At 36.3% G+C, this 17,347-nt stretch overlaps 1 protein-coding gene across 4 annotated transcripts in view; it reads right to left on the bottom strand.

The window, feature by feature from the left end:
• Positions 1-9,185: 9,185 nt before the first annotated feature.
• Positions 9,186-17,347, bottom strand: part of LOC129361342 (dehydrogenase/reductase SDR family member on chromosome X-like) — a 35,002-nt gene continuing 26,840 nt past the window's right edge. For all 4 annotated transcript variants that reach the window (XM_055032143.1, XM_055032141.1, XM_055032144.1 and 1 more), the window contains 3 exons: positions 15,229-15,436; positions 13,637-13,844; positions 9,186-12,540 (listed from right to left, as the gene is read on the bottom strand). In XM_055032143.1, coding sequence (XP_054888118.1) covers positions 12,361-12,540; positions 13,637-13,844; positions 15,229-15,436 — 596 coding nt within the window. In that variant the 3' untranslated portion in view covers positions 9,186-12,360. The remainder of the gene's footprint in view (positions 12,541-13,636; positions 13,845-15,228; positions 15,437-17,347) is intronic.

Genomic DNA, 17,347 nt, shown 5'->3' with positions numbered 1-17,347 from the left:
GGTCATAAAGCTCCAGCTCGGGCTTTATTATGCTCAAAATTACGATCAGACTTTTTGCTCCTCTATTCTGCTTCATTACGTCTTTCAGTTTATAAATATAATCAACAAAGAGCTCAAACTATTTGTATCTGTCTACCAAATTTGAAAGTGAATGGTCTTTCAAATTTGAATCAGTTTTAAAAACTAAAACCAGACTTTCACAGATTTAAGCTTCAGCTCTGGACACATGAGCAGTGTGATGAATTTTGCATGAGCAAAACCCAGACCAAAACAAACTGAGAGATCACTGACATTATTGGACTTTTCGTGTCTAGGGGGTGTAAAGTTTTTCTTTGCTGTCTAACAAAAATTTGAAGAACAGAGTGAAGATTTTTCAGAGTCTGCAGACAAAGACCAAGTCTTCTGTAATAATGTATTTTGGACAAACGTTTCTTATTAGGAGACAAAAACAGTAGAGATGTTGAACATAAACCATAATAAAGAACCAAATATTTAATGTGGTGTCCTATTTTTTTGGCTGTATGTGACTAGAAATCAGAAAAACCTCAGATATGTAAAACATAACTAACACCTAACAGCTGAGGCTAAAATCCAAAGAGGAGTGATGCAAATAACCTCACTGTGTTAAGTGCTGATTGATCGATAGAAAGGTAAACATAGTCTGTTTACATATATTTTATCAAAATGGCAGGGAAAAAACTAAAAGGAATAGAAGCAGATGTAGTTGAAAAACTTATGTGCATGCGCACTCACACTCACTTTGTGAAAATGTTCTTGACAACTACCTTCTCTGCTCTCATACATAAGCACCTGCAGACATTATCTTCACTTTGCACACAGAGTTGGGAGGATGAACTTCAAAAAAGCGTTCACTTCACTGGTGCAAACATTTGCATACTCATGCAGTTCACCTCATGTCAGCTCGAGCCTGCAGCCATTGCAGAAAAACATTCACCCACTTTATTTTTGTAACTGAAAAATATGGTTTCTTTATTGGAGGGAAATCTAGATTTTGACCCCAGATTCTAGTGGGGACAACCAATTTCTAGTGAATCTATATTAATTATTTTGTTTCTCGTACAATGACAGTTAAAGATCGGCTCTGTCTCTTGGAAATTCAGCTTAAAGGACTTACATTCTAATTTTTATTCATTAGAACTTTGTTTGCACCTTTTTTAGAATAAAAAAGGTGCTTCTGTTTAGCATTTGCCTATGGTTGTTTTCAATATTTATACGTCAATAAACTCAACTTCAATGAAGGACACAACGATCTAGAAACTGTCATTTAAATCCATTGCAAAGACATGAAGTTAAAAAAAAAAAAGACATGAGACTATTAGAAGTAGCAGTCCTGAGGGTGTTTTATCAGTGTGTGTGTCCCAGTCAGAGGGAGAGCTCATGTTTACACAATGACAGATTGTCTCTCCAACCTGCTGCGTGTTCATGTGGTGTCACTCATTTGTCTCCTGCACACTCCTCCCACCACCTCACACACACACAAACACAAGCACTTTTCAAATCTCTAGTCATCCTTGGTAGTGTTTGATTGTACCACTATAATCTAATGGCTTTATTGACCTGAAGCCCAAGGACTCCAAAGCACTGTCCTCCCACAGAAAGGGCTGAGTAAACGAAAGTCTTTCTCCTTCTCCTCATCTCGTCTTTAGCCTTCGCTTTTCTTCTTCTTCCCGTCTACGTACCACCGACACCTTCCCTTTGTGATTGTCTCTCTTCGTCGCCATCTTCTCAGTCTCGCTGTAATCTTGTGCTCCTCTCTTAAAGTCAGCGGGTGAGGTGGTCATGTGAGACATAAAGAAACGAGAATGAAAACAAAAAAAGAAAGAAATCCCACACAAATTCAGTTTCATGTAGGAACCGCCTACATAAAACTGACTGGTAATAATCTGCACAATGGTCTAATAAATTAAAGAAAATGCTCTTTTCATGGAGGTGTGGATTTCTGTCCTATCATCTCATTTAAAGGTGTATCTTCTGTTTATTGTAATTTTAACGTTCATCAGTAACTGTTTGCTCATTGAGAACTTGATACACAGAATTATATAGGCAGATTGACAGCAATCTGTACAGATGCAACTTAAGAATTTATGTATTTCTTGTATAAAAGTTAATTTATGTCAGTAATTTAATTCACAATTATAATATTTACATAACAGATTAATTACACACAGAGGACCTAACAAGTCTGTAATAAATTATTTTTTAATTTAAATTCTAACTTCCATATAATTTTTTGAAATTTTTGGTTTCCATTTGTTGTCACCTTTAATCGACATGGCAAATGGTCATTTCTGTTTATTTTGTTAATAAATAGGTATTAAGGTTGATGTCTTGATCACTTCAATGCCAGTAATATGATAAAAGCAAACTAATTCATGCAAAAAATCCAAGTATTACCAGAAGTCTCATTATGTACGCTTAATTGTATTTTACAGTGTTTCATCACCATCAGAAAGATGGAGGTTACGATAATGTCCAGAAACATTAATTACTATCTGACAGCTAAGCTCTGATTATAACATTAAAATACACACTACTCTGACATTGCATTGCACCTGTTTGCACTTTTAAGTGGAATTATCTTACACCTCTGCACAGCACACAAAAAGTTTCTTCTTTAATTTATTTCTCTTCGTCACTTGAAAGAAAACTCTGAGGTCCTCTCACTTGTCCAAGCATCACATTACAAAACCACCTCAGGGAAAATAGTTATCCGCTGTCCTTACAAACTGTTAATTAATCTCAGAATGGGGTTTAATCGTTTAAGTCTCTTGTGTACATTCACTTGCCTGCACTCTTGCTCAAGTAATAAAACTTTAGTGTAGGTGTGATAAATCTCTGAGGTGTTTTTAGTCCCCAAATAGGTTTCTGTTTGATTTTTGTTTTGTTTTGTTTTTGGCTTGAACCAACATTTTCCACTGGCACAAATCTAATTTCTGTTATCGGGATGCATTCAAGAGTCACATTGACAAGTGAGCAGTGGAAAGGAGGAAAGATTCTGATGCACACTTTGAAGGGCATGAAAGTCAGGAGATTGAAAATTGATTATCTGATTCTGTGCAGAATGTTGAGGAAAGAGATTGACTTAATACAATTTGGGATGACACTGTGGAAGAATTTTAAAGTTGAAAAACTAAACTGTCAATACTTTCCAGATGGATTATATATAGAAAAAACTTGTGGCTCGTGCATGTCAGCTGAACTTACTTAGATTGCTCTTTTTAAACGTCTGTCTTTAAATAACCAAAGAAATTTGTCTTTACCGCATTTTGAACCAAATCTCATAATATGACGGGTCTCGCTAGAATGAATCACTCTGATCTGAACGTAGTTTGGATCCTACCTGACTATTGTTTGTCTTGATAATTCCTTTGAGGCAATGTTTGTAAATCATGAGTACATAAATTAATTCCATTAAAAGTGATAAAATTAGGTAATATGATAGGAATTAAAGCTTTAACATTTACTGAACATTTTTACTTAGCATGTCTATTTTTTGTTTCATTTTCTACCATGCATTTCTCAAATTGCATCTAGTGTAAAATTAATATTTTTTTAATTTTCTTTGCTCTCTAGACATTTTCATTAGTTTTTTCCAGTTGCGTTGGAGCAATACTGCAGACTCTGAGCTGTTTTGCAGAGCTAATTTTGTCTATACAGTGGATCTTGACTTGTTAATGTTTCATTTTCAAAGTTGTTTTCAGGTTATTACTGACTGTGATAAAACTCTGTTGGGATATATCATACAAGCTTGTTTCAGAAAAGATAGATTGCCATATGTGCACACACCCAGAGCGGTTTATGTAATGCGGTGCGTTTCAAGGACATATAGGGCAGTAATTTTTTTTCCCTTCCACTCATAATTTTTCATGACAAACAAAAAAGAAACAACAGAAAAGAGGATCCACCAACCACCTGAGAGAGGATGTGAGATTGTCATTCAGCAGGCGTCTGATGGCTGTCAGGCATTTCTCCTCTACTGCAGATATGACGCAAACACATTCTCCTCTTTTGCTTTTCTCCGCTGTGTCATCCTTCTCCCCCCTCTTTCCTTTCCATTTTTCCTTCTGATATCCTCCTTGTTTACATCTCTTACTTTTCTCGCACTGCTATGCATGTTTCTATTTTATCCTTCCTTCCCTCTTAATTTTTTACACAAAATATTTTTCTTCCCTCCATCCTCTCAGTAGAGATGAGTGGGTGGAGTGAAACATTGTGCCCTGGAGATTGTTGTGCCATCCGCTTTTCAGATGTTGTGGCCTTTTTGTGTGCCGATGTAACAAAAACAAGAAAAATTCACTTGCAAAGAAAAAATCTAGGATATTGTCTTGTTATTGTCTTACAGAGATGTTAATCTTACTTAAAAATTGACAGCTTACTTGCTTTATTCCCACTTTCCCTTCTCTCTCTTTCTTTGTTTGCTTTGATCACATTTATCATTTCGTTTCCAATTCGCAAGTTTCTGAGGATATATCCCCCTCTGCTTTTTCTTTGTGTGGCAGCTGAGAGGAAAAAATGTGGGCATCCTCTCTCAGAATTTTAAATTATCTTCTCACTTACTTTGCCTTCATCTTCACCCCGCCTCTCCCCTCTTTGGCCATTTTTAGAGAGAAAATCCCATCCTCTCCCACAGAACATCTGAGTGCCTGGGTTTATGCAAGTGTGTAGAAGTGTGTGCAGCAACATACACTGGCGCATAAAAACACATACCCTCTAAAGGGTATATGAGAAATATACCCTCCCTGTCTATTTCTGCAGATTTCTGAAGACACTGACTGGCACCAGGTGATACTTTGATGTAATAAAACAGCACAGTAAACCAATAGTTTGTGTATTTGACATCTATTTAACTTATACATAAAATTTGTATTACTTTTCTTTTTGTTGTTTTTTTTTTGTCTTCCTGAATGATTATTGACATAGCCAATTGAGTTGCCATGTAGCCAGCTATTGACATCCTACTAGTGTTTGTAAAGTTCATCAATTGTTATGTTTAACACAAAATAAAAAAAACAAAATGCCCTCATGACATAAGGATGTTTTCCATAGTTACTTGCTGCTCATACTGGGCAGCTTCATATGACGAAGTCCCAAACAAGCAGCTGTTGTAACTAAATCATCTAGGTTGTGGCAGAAATGAATATATATATATATATATATATATATATATATATATATATATATATATATATATATATATATATATATATATATATATATATATAAAACAATTGCTGAATTGCTGAACTTGGACTACACTCGTGTCTAAGATCTGCAAACTTCCAAGTTTCCATTTCCAAGGAAAGATTAAAGATGCCCATCAACCAAACTTCACTAAACCACTTTAAAATGTAAAAATAGCCCTATTTTTGAAATTGTGTCCAAACATGATGTATATGATGCGGAAAGCTTTTACAGAAGCTTCACTTATGGACCCAAACCACATCACATTATAGGTTTGTTTACGTCATTGCTGTCTTTGGTGCAGACCCATTACCGACCCAACCTTTGACCTCTTGTGATGTCTTTTAAAGTGTATCTACATTTGTGTCCTTTCGTCCATCCATCTGTTCTGCCATCAGACAAGGTCCATGTTTCATGCTGCCAGGAAGATTAATGTCTGCCTTATTCCCACTAATAGGGGAGTCTGCAGATAAAGACGGAGACATTTGTGGTTCAAAGCTCATTTTGACAGATTCTTTCACATTTTTCATTCTGTTGTCTTGAAGTAAGATGTCACATTGATGATTAAAATGCTAATATGTGTCTGTATGTTATTCCAGTATTGTACAAGTATTACCAGTCGTTGTATTTGTTCCACATTGTCAAGTAAAGGTCATTTTCTTTTTTCCCACTGATAAATCTGTTCAGTGCATCTGTGAAACACATCTGTTCAGCACACTGACTTCAGATATGTGCACAAAAGACCTTGGATAAATTATGAGGAGAACATGTTAGGGAGATGGAGGTGAACATTTAAGTGTTGGTATCTTGTATCTTTATCTGCACATTGGAAAGTGTGGGATGACTAAGTCTTTCATTCCTATACTTGCTAAATCAATGTGAAAACAGTTTTGTGTTTTGAGGGAGTGAGTAAAGGGATAACTTTTAATCGCTGAGCTGATCCTCATTTAAATCCATTTCAACACAGTCTTGTTTTCCTAAAATTTGGTTTGGAAATATCCTCACTTAAAGCTTTTTATTATTATTATCATTATACATTTAGCTCAAGATAACCTGGTGCAACTTCATCCATTATTAAGCTGGTAACAATTTAATACTTCATAACACAACTCTCCTCCTTTTCTCTTTCTTTGCGCTCTCCACACCATTGGTTCATAATTACTTCAGCTAGTTAGGATGTGTAAAAGGCTGTAAAATGAATTAATTTTGTCATTGTAGTGGTATAATCTGACATTGAAAAGTAAATGTTGCTATACTTAATAGTAGTGTCCATAGAAATTATTTTGAAATTAATGTAACTAAAGCATCTTCATAATTTCAACTGATCAGATTTTCTGCAGAAACTTGCAATGATAAATTTATGACCTTATGCATCCTTGGAGTAAACAAACTATTCCTTGAATTGCTCTTCAAGTTTAAAACAACTGGATCTGTGACAAAGGGTCGAGGTTACACGTTTGCTGGGTTTTATCTTGAAATAAATATTCAGAGTTTGCAGGAACTTCACCTAAAACCATATATTTTGGGCTGGATGAAATGAAACCAAGCATTTCTGCAACAAATACTTCAAGTGGATCTTAAACGAATAATAATGGGGGAACAGCACCTTATGATTCACAGTACTTTCTTTTTTTAAACTCCCAGGAAATATATTCAAGCAATAAACTGATGAACTACTGAACTCATACAAAAAACAAGAATTAAGTGCACTTTTACAACATAATAGGACATGTACCAATAAATACGAAGGCAGTGATATGATAAATAGCAATATTTGCTAACCCAGGTTTTTAGAAATCTCCTTTGTTTGCTTTGATTGTTCCCATGAGTAAAGCTTTCCAAATTTATGGTTCAATTTCCCATAAATTTTCATTATTACATTATGCTTTCCTGATAAAAGACTCAATTTAAGACATTTTTACATGTCTTTACTTGACTGAATAAAGTGTGGAGTGTGCTTCATATGTGTGCTTACCACATCAATTACGTTAGTTGTTTACTGTCTTTGCCATCACCTGTCTGTGGGTAACTGGATATGAAATGATTTATTCTTGGTTCTGGTTTCTGTTTCTAACCCAGAAAACCAGGAATACTCAGTTGTCTTTTCCTGTCTCCATAAGAAAACCTCAAACCCCGACATCACTGTTGTTGTTCTGTACATAAAAAATGTAACTTAATTAAACTGAACTCTCATATAAGCAATAAGCAATGATACATCACAAGGCTTTTGGCAGTGATTACATAAAGAAAGGCTTACTTCCCTGTTCATGGCACCCTGTTCATGGCACAGAATACTGTGGGTTAATTATATATCCATAAGGATTTCATGCAGAAAGAAACTCAATTTAATGGCTAACTAAGAATTATTAAGCATAATTATGCCACAACAGATTATAATTAATGTTAATCCACAATCTGTCCAAAACACTTAAGCATCAATTGTGCAGTCATTAATGAGGATGCTTGCATTGTCGTTTTTAATCTAATTTCCTTCACATGTTCTTTTTAAATGAGTTGACACTGCAGTCAGTTAAATGTAGAGAAGCTTTATATTCTTATATTCCTTTGGTGAAAAGTTGCTATCTTCTTATGCCAATTATGTCAAAGAGTGATTGCAAGAAGCAGATGCTGCCCCAACATTACTGGGGTAAGGTGTTTATTTTGATTTTTTTTTTCTTTCTTTACAAAACAACAACTAAAACATCCTTTGTGAAATAGGTTCCATGGCTGAGCAGCTAAAGAATTATATTTAATACTTTTATTAACTTTCTCAGCATTTTTAATAAATACATTTCACTGAATAAGCAAACATATTCAGGGAATGAATTCAATTATGCGCAACTGCAGTCAAATAATGTTCTCCATACATTTCCACTGTCCTCTATCAACATTCCCTTCACCCACATTGTTGATGGTGTCTGTTTTTCTCCCAATGAAATCACTGATTCTTGCCTGTGAAAGTGCAAAATTAATCAAAACTGAAGATATGAGGTTCTTTGGGTAGACGCCCAGCAGACTTTGCATCACTCCCACAATATCCAAAATGGTACAAACTACCATCTTTCAACATCTCTGAAAATTTGAAGCAGTCTCAGTGAAGCAAGGTGCTGTTGCCTTCTGAATAATAATAAAAAACCTATCTACAGTGTCAAAATTTGTTAAATTGTCCAGATGTACTGTACATTCAAAATAACCACTTATATTGAAATAGTCTCAGTGTTGTATTAATCAATTGTTTCTGAGCTTTTAAATATTTTAAATTCTTGCTTGCGGAAAGATGTTTATGACCCAGAGGAGCTATGCTAACTTCTGGTCCCCACCATCAGATCTAAACCAGAAAACAGTGGCTTGGTCTGAAAATGCATCTTTCATCTTATCCTTATATGAACAGCTAGTTATGTGTGAGTCATTCATCTAGAGGAAATGGCAACATGCTGTTTTATGGTAAGAAAACAACATGGTGGGGTCAGTGTGATGCTCTCGGCAATATTCTGCTAACCAAATTTAGGTAGTGCCTCTTATTCACATCCTTATCGAAAGATTTCTCTTAGCCGAAGAGTAATTTGGCCATATTATAAATTGACGGATAATTTGCTGAAATATCTTTCATGAGCATCAGTTTAAGCCAAACCTTTCTTCATGCAGGCTACAATTATGTATTTGTTATGTATTTATGTATTTGTCCCCCCACACACACATTTTCATGAAATAATAAATAATCTGCAGATAGCAATAACTTTTGTTCTATATTTTATACTAGGATTAAAATAAGACTAACATCATAGACAAAATAGGAAATGTATCCAAGAAAATGCTATGTCCTCTGAAATGATGGGAACATGGGGACATACCAATGTGTGTTTCACATATGGATCTGAGAATGTCTCAAAAGTTCAGACTTTGCTTGAGGCTGGCAGTCTCACACTGAGTACATTCAGGATGACAGATTGTCGATGAGACGGTGCAAAGAGAAGGAGAGTGAGTGGCACAATGATATGTTTATTGAGAGACTTTGGATAATAGAAAAAATAGGGGTTGCTGCTGCTGGAATGTTACAACCGTAGACAGGAAACATGGACATCAATTCCCTTAACTAAACAAACACTTACTCGCGCATACAGGCACACGTAACCGAACAGTCTCCATCCGAACGCTCTCGAGAGAAAAAACTTACAGCAATGCACGGGACAAGACGGTATCACAGTTACTACTAGTTCAGTTCTACATGAGAAAATTCACAGTCACATAAGAGGGAGTTCTTTTTTTTTTCTTAGGCACAGAAAAAGCAATATGTGCATCTCAACAACAGCAAAAATTATGAGAAAAGTAAAACACATATATTAAAACCTCCAAGTGCCGAGATGAACTGAGTTTTTACCATGATTCTGTGGTGGGAACATTTTTTTTTTGAGTCTCAAAAATGCAAGCTTGGACTCAGAACAAGTACACGGTTTCCATGCTTTAAGTGAACAGGGAGATACTTTAATTGTCCCAAAGTAAGGACTCAGTTCATCTGGCTCCCCTTTTATCCTCAGCTCTTCACATAGATATACACATTTAAGGATTTTGCAAAACATGGGACTAGAACATTTAATATAAATGTAATCCCAGGTCAGTCAAAGGAATGGCTATTAAAGCATTTTCAATCTACACACACCTCCACAGTTCTCCTCCAGTGGTTTAAATAATCAAATACATGTTAATCACGTAGACGAAACCACTGACAAATACTTACTGGAGCCGTTTTAGCTCTTTTTCTAAATTTGCAGTTTGAGTTCAGAAAGTTCACTTGCTTGTTCATACCTCTGTCAAACGCTCACTCTTTGGATAACCTTGTGCTCAGATGAAAGAGTCTGAAGCTCTCTTGGTCCCCTCTGCCTCACTCCTCTCTCATTTAAATCCACTGGTTCAGCAGCTGAACTGAGAGAAACTAGATAGCTCTTTGACAGGATGTAGCACACATTTGTAGCCTTGCACTCTGTAGAAGAGCAGAGCTGAGTTGTAAGCTGGTGTTTTTTTCATTTATGTCACAGGAAGCAAGCACATTTGTTTCAGTGGGAATATATGTGTTATTTACTCCAGTAGCCTAAGGGAGTCACAATCAAACAAGGAAGCATTGAGGCGAACAGTTTCCGAGTATTGTGTGACAACACTGAGAAGGCAGAAAACAAATTCATCCAAACACTGAGAAATATTGCTGGCATTGAGTAGTCAGTCCTCACACAATTATGAACCTACAAAAATAAAATAAAAAAAACATCTAATGATTTGTTTGCTTCAGAATTGAATTACTGTCTTGAAGCGATGTCACAAAACTGTTGAGACTGGTCAAGGCGGAGATGACTCATTTACTGGACTTCTGGTGCATTTGTATATCCAAATCAAAGTAGACAATTGCTGACAGACAAAGTTGTAGGATCATACAGGTTTACGTAAAAAATCTGATCGACTTTTACAAAAACAACAGGCCAGTAAAATGAAGTCCTTCACCCACCTTTAGCTGTCCAAATACATTAACAGGAAAAGGACAGAGCAGGTTATCTATGCTCTCATTTAGGGAGGAGGAACAGATTCGATTTGACCTCAGTTTTCTGGAGGAGACATTGTGAGCTGCATCCCTAAAAGGATCGAGACACCTACCTAAGAAAAGGCAAAATCTTTAAATGTAGCTATTCCAAAAAACATAACACTAAAAATCTCTTCATTACACATCTTTGTACATGTAGATAGAGAAATTTCAAATTACTCATATATTTGGGAACTTCTCTGCTTCTATAATGAATATCTCTGCCAGTAGCTAACTTAGCTACCACAGTGATAGTATTGCTTTATATACAGCAAATTAAGATAAGAGGCTGACTTCTAAATGGCAAAGAATTTAGCCTAAGAATGTCAATTTGAGATAAACGTTTGATCTTCAATGCTAAAATGCATTAATCACAGTGGAGAGGGCATTATGGCGCGTCCTGCATGAGAGACAGCTGTGTTTGTTTGCTGGATAAGCCTTCGGCTGGATGTGCTGCTTCCAGTGTTTTCCAAGTGAGCGTCTGTGTCAGCTCACCAGACAGTTTTATTTTCATCATGGAGATTTTTCCATCCCACAATGCACTGGGAGTGGCGCCAAATAAGGAAGCGGCATTAGCTGCAGCTGTGGGGAACCAATCACAGTTTGTGCGCTAGAAAAAAAACAAAAAGAAGAAAAGTGCTTTCTCTTTTTCCCCTTCCTCCAAGACCGGTTATTGTTTTGTTCCCAATCAATATTTATTGAGTCCTTAAGAGTTCATCCTAGACTTCTGTGCATACTGCACACATGTCCCCGACACCAAACAGGTACAAATGAAAAAGGAAAACTGATGACCGATTTCTCCTTTTTGTGTCTGAACTGATGGAGAAAAAGGAACATCTGGAAAGCCTTGCTTTGCAATCAATTAATATTCAAATGTTGAATCATTCACAGACTGAGGGAGAATTGTTCCAAGTTCACATCTGTTGAGTGAGATTCTTCAAATATCCTTCTAGATCACTTTTAGGTGCTAAACAATGTCTTTAAAGTCAGTAAAAGCTTGACAACCTGCCTTATTAGACAGTAAGAGCTCTAGAATGAGAGAAAAAAAATGAAGTGCTTTGAATGAAAAAAATTGATTTATGTATTGACAATAACAGTAGTCGTTACTTTTCTGTACATCATCGACTTCAAACTTTAATTTACTGTGTAACTTTTCACCATCACTTAACCCTAACATTTGGATTGTTGAAAAAAAAGTCTTGTAACTGATTAGATTTAGCAATTTTTAGACGGCCAATTATTAATATCCAAAAACAAATTCACTGATTACAGAAATCTGGTCAGTGGTTCTGCTGGGTGACACAAATTTATGTATGTCTGCATATATTGTTTGATTGGAAAGAAATATAAATAAAACAACATAATATGAAGACATATTCTGTTCACGTTAGCCCTTCATAAGCAGGTATGGTACAACAGCTAGCCAAATCCTACGCAACCAATCACAGTTCTCTCTGTGCAACCAACACCTTCATGTGAGATTTGGAAAATCATTTTAAAAACGGTCAGAAATAATGTAAGCCCAAGTTTAAGGTCTTTATGTGATGCTTTCAAATAGATTTAGTCCTCTTAGTCATCCTTAGAGTCCCATGTTACTGTAATCCCAGCAACTGGAGGCTGATTTCCCATAAACTCAATGGAAGCTGAGGGTCAAATGTGGGCGGAGTTGTCATCTCCCTTCGCCCGTTGGCCCAGTAGCCTCCGCCAGAATCCTCATCCAGGGCTGGTGACAAAGTAGCTGACAGTACAGTGGCAGCGCCCTCTACAGGAGTCTATTGAAAGTACAAATACATGCAAAATAGTTTGAGATTCCAAGGTGTTCTTGCATACATATCTAAACCAAAAGCATAGACAAAAAAAAAAAAATGGATGTAGAAATAGCATGAAAAGTATTTACTGTGCATGAAAGCAGAACGACTGCTGTCACTGCATTAATTAAATTTCATTTGTTCTTTTGTAGAACTGTATTTGTTCACATCAAGGGCTTTAACCACTAAGGCTTATAAACATTAAGTACAAACATTATTTAGGTTACACATAATAAAGTGGAATGGAACAAGGAATAAGTATTACACATATCAAGGAAGTTCCAACAATGCATAGGAAGATGGGGCATTAAAGCAATTCTGCTCTCAATCTATTGATCTAATGGTTTAGTGCTAATTGATGACCTACAAAAAAGGTCTCTTGTTACCATGGCACTGCACAAGCAGCTGGTAATCGGAAAAAGAAGATGGCTCACTCAAAACCTTCTCAGCGTGAGTTTTGCAAAACATACTGAATGCATTGGCTGCACGTGTAAATCTCAGCTTCCGAATCGTCCAGTGAGCAAAGTTGGGGCCAGACTGAAGAAAAGGCAATAACTTATTCTGCTATTAATCAGCCACAACCAGGTGCTCCTGAAAGAATTTTTGGTAACACTTTATTTGAAGGGTTCTGAATAAGACTGTCATGACACCGTCATAAACATGACATAAAACCTGTCATGAACATTCAGTCTTCATGAATATTTATGACTGTTGTCATTCAGTAAATTATGACCTTTTTAAGCCAAAGTTGACATTATTCAAAATGTCTTTATGACAACTGGACATTAATCAAGAAATCATGATCTGACATAAATTGGTTATTAAAGTATCACTGATTAAACTTTAAAAATGACGTAGCTTTATGTTATTAAAGTTAATGTTTAATCAGTAATACTTTTATAACAAACTTATGTCAGAACATGATTTCTGACATCTGGAGTGTTTTTTTTTTTGTTCCAATAAAACACAATGCACGAAATTAAACAATGTCTGTGTTAGGGGTTTGTTTTTCTTCTTAAAAAACATAAATATATAGTTTTAGAAAACTTGGCACATTTACCCTGAACAGTATCCGAGCAATTAGACTTTGTGCCAAATGTAGAGGTGTGCAGAGATGTTTATAGAGACCCGTATCCACCACGCCTGGATCCACGGCACATGAAACCACTGGAAAACCTTCTCTCTGCATCTCCTGGTGAAGATAAGAACTGAACAGCACCTGGGCCAGTTTACTTCCGCAGTAAGCAGCATGAGGTGAAAAATGTTGGCTGAAGAAACAAAAAACAGAACAGTACTTTATTTTAACAATGAGCCTAAATAACAAGTTCAGTTGTGTTAATTGAAATTGGTAATCTGAATAATCAATAGTATTCCCTGATTAGTCAGTCTATGATATCATTGACAGTTCACAAAGCAGGAACCCTGAAACAACCCCTTTTGTTCTTTCAAAGGCTTCAAAATTGACATGGTGCGCCGTTTGATCCCCAACAATAAATCTGTCAGATTTGATGCAGATCAGATAAAAACAACTGATGAAAAAAGAAAACAACTGTCATTCTACCATTTATTTATCAGAAGGATGAAAAGTTCCACATATCCACGTGGATATGAAGCTGTAATAATGAATTATGTGTAATAATGAAGCTTCCATTATTCCACATAATGGTATCTTCATATGCAAACACCACATTAATGATGACGCAAAACAGAACGACAGCATGTTTCTAAACAGATCTGTATCTCACATTCATTACAAGACTATGAGAAAAGTCCTGTTAGATCTTTCTTTATGTTAAAGATGGCTATCTCTAACATAAAGATAGTGCTTTGCCTGGAAGACTTCAGAGCCCTGAATGGAAGTTAAAGAACATCAGCTACAACCCATGGACATGCAAATGAGCAAAAATAATGAAGAATCTAAGCTGCTAATACTTCCTGACAGCAGTGATAAGAGCTGAGACGATAATGAGACATGTGAAACCATTTTCATCTCATCAATGCCAAAACAAACGGAAACAACTAATGATAATGCAAACGCCAAGACATAGAGTATAACAACATCTGGTATGAAACTGTTTTCTGAATGGGGAAAAAAATACCACAATCATTCCTTCAGCAAAAAATATATGATTTTCATGGTCTTTCGAGGCAGATGGATGGCAATTGGTAGCCAGAGCTTGTAAATGTTGCACCATTCAATTAACATTTGCCCTTTACAAATGTTGCTACTTAATGGCACTTAAAACTGCAGTATGTAACATTTAGAAAGAATAATGTTTTTTACATATTTGTTGAAACAGTTACTATGACATGCATGTAATTCAATCTCAGTATAATACAGAAGCTCTCTGAAGGCCTTGGAGGGAAAACAAACACAGCCCATCACCCAGAATGCAACTCTCCCAATCTTACTGAGTTTGAGCAACTCCGCAAAGAAGAATGGGCACCAATTTAACATCTCTTGTGTGTTAAACTAGACACACCAAACTGCAATTGCAGAAAAAGGCTGAATAAGTGTCTCACTTTAAAAATTTTAATTCATAAAACATTAAAAATTTTCTTTCACTTCGAGATTCTGTACAAAGTTGTGAAAGTCTATCATCAAACAAAATGTGTATAAATTTCAGGAAAGTGGAAAAAGTGTGTACCCACCAGCTGTTTAAGTCATTCAGTCTGATTTCCCCGATGGAATGAGCTGACGACGAAACATTGACCACACAGGAAACCTGACCGGACTTCCCAGAATCCTTCAGTGCATCTAGGAGGAGCCAGGTCAACAGAAAGTGGCCTAGGTAATTCACACCAAAGTGCTGCTCAAACCCATCCTCAGTTCGGCCCTCGGGAATCAGCATCACACCGGCTTAAGATAAACAAAAGTCAACATAGCTGTTATTAGTAGCTTTGTTTGCAAATCCCCCCCATGACATCCATTCCTAAAAAACACAGCTCTCAACTTTTTATTAGATTTGGAGGAACGCTTGAACAAAGAAAAATACTCCAGATCTTGCTTGGGGGAACACATCTGACTTTACACTTCTATGCTGGTGTTCAGTCTAATGTTACAGATTCTTGTTTACTGCATTATAAGGGTTTCTCTCTCACCGTTCATTCAAAGTACTTAAAAAAAAGAAAGCTTTGTTCGAACAACGGACCATCAAAACAACTTGCAAACGTGTAAACCGACTTCCAGCTTTCTCACAAGGAACATCAACTTCACGTTAATAGGATCTGATAGCAATTTTACAGCTAGAACTTGTCATGTGTGAGGGCCTGGTGACCAAGCAGGGGTGTACCTCTTGTGTGAGCCATTGAAATTGAACTTGTTGTGAAAAATGTTTCTTGTTTAGGAGCAATCAAAATGACAAACAAGAAGGGACCCCTTGTGACACACTGATTTAGTCGTTAGCTTTCTGTCGTCACTGCCACCTCTTGTTCCGATCAGAAATTCTTTATGCTATGAGCAATCACACTTTCTGGCCAACCTGACGTTGATTTAAAATGTCAACAGCATAGATGTTGTGTTGCGCCCGGAAACGACAAGGGTGACAGACATTGGCAACCTTCCCAAAAACTGACTGCTTCCTCAGCGTACCAGGAAAGGGCCTTTGGATACAACAACAATTCACAGTGAAACTCAAAGAAAGAGAATTGTGTGTTGCTCCCTTGCATATGCTGCACCAATGAACCCTATCTATCATGGGTAAACAACAACTTAATTTAATAAGAGGTCGGTGCACCATCAGTCACCTAGAGTTTCACATCGTCTCTCCCTCCAATTTCAAATGGAAAACTCTTGGGATAAACATGATTTAGAGAAATTGTTGAAATTTATGTCATAGATGCTTGTCTGCATGCCTAAACAGACCATTTTCGTCCTGGCACAGAGAAGCTCCCAGCTGCAATCAGTGATTACTTACAGGAAGTTACAAGACCTTGGCAAGTTTGAAATGAGATAATGGGGCTTTTAGCATCAATTAATCATTCATTTATGTCAGAGGATTTTAATTTCCAAAGCTATTTGTAATTTTGACCTGAAGACGATAACAGAAATCTCGTTATAAATGAAAACCTACCCACTCTGAGACTTTTTTTATTGCTCCTGTACTTCTCACATTACTGCTAGAAAAGCCCAGCTCAGACTAACATCTCAAAGTTTACCAATGACATTCATGACAAACAGAGGAAGGTACAGAAAACACAACAAAACTGAATAATTTAGTAACTTAAATGTTAATATTATGTGTCATATCTACCTCTAAAGTAGAGTTCAATGAAGAGGAAAGAGGTGCTTGAGTTCAATTTCTATGTATATATGTAAAATGTTTCTCTAAACAGTGCAACTGAGATTTAAATCCACTGCAGAGAATTTAAATTCTGACACTGTTGACAGCATTAAAACTACACTGCAGTGCTGAGGATTTAAAACTTGTGCTGAATACATAAAGTAATGCACATGCAGAGCATTGCATAGGTATTAGTACTGCTTTAACTTTTTCCACACTTCGCCATGTTACGAACACAAACCTCATTGAATTTCACCTGTTCACAAACAAGCAGTGCAAGATCATGAAGTCGGGAGAAAATTAAATTATTATTATTTGGTGATTAAAAATAAACAAATACATATATAAATAAATAAAAATCTAAAGGACTGGACCTGCATTTTCAGTTTTGTAGCAATTACAGCAGCATATCTTTTGAAATATAGCCAACAGCTTCAAACCTCAGAGTAAAAGATCTAAATATTTTTGCAAAAAAGTTCAAGCTCTGT

The sequence above is a fragment of the Poeciliopsis prolifica genome, unplaced genomic scaffold (genome assembly GCF_027474105.1).
Source record: "Poeciliopsis prolifica strain line A6 unplaced genomic scaffold, Auburn_PproV2 SCAFFOLD007, whole genome shotgun sequence".
NCBI classification, from domain to species: domain Eukaryota; kingdom Metazoa; phylum Chordata; class Actinopteri; order Cyprinodontiformes; family Poeciliidae; genus Poeciliopsis; species Poeciliopsis prolifica.
This window is presented reverse-complemented; position numbering and strand designations above follow the sequence as displayed.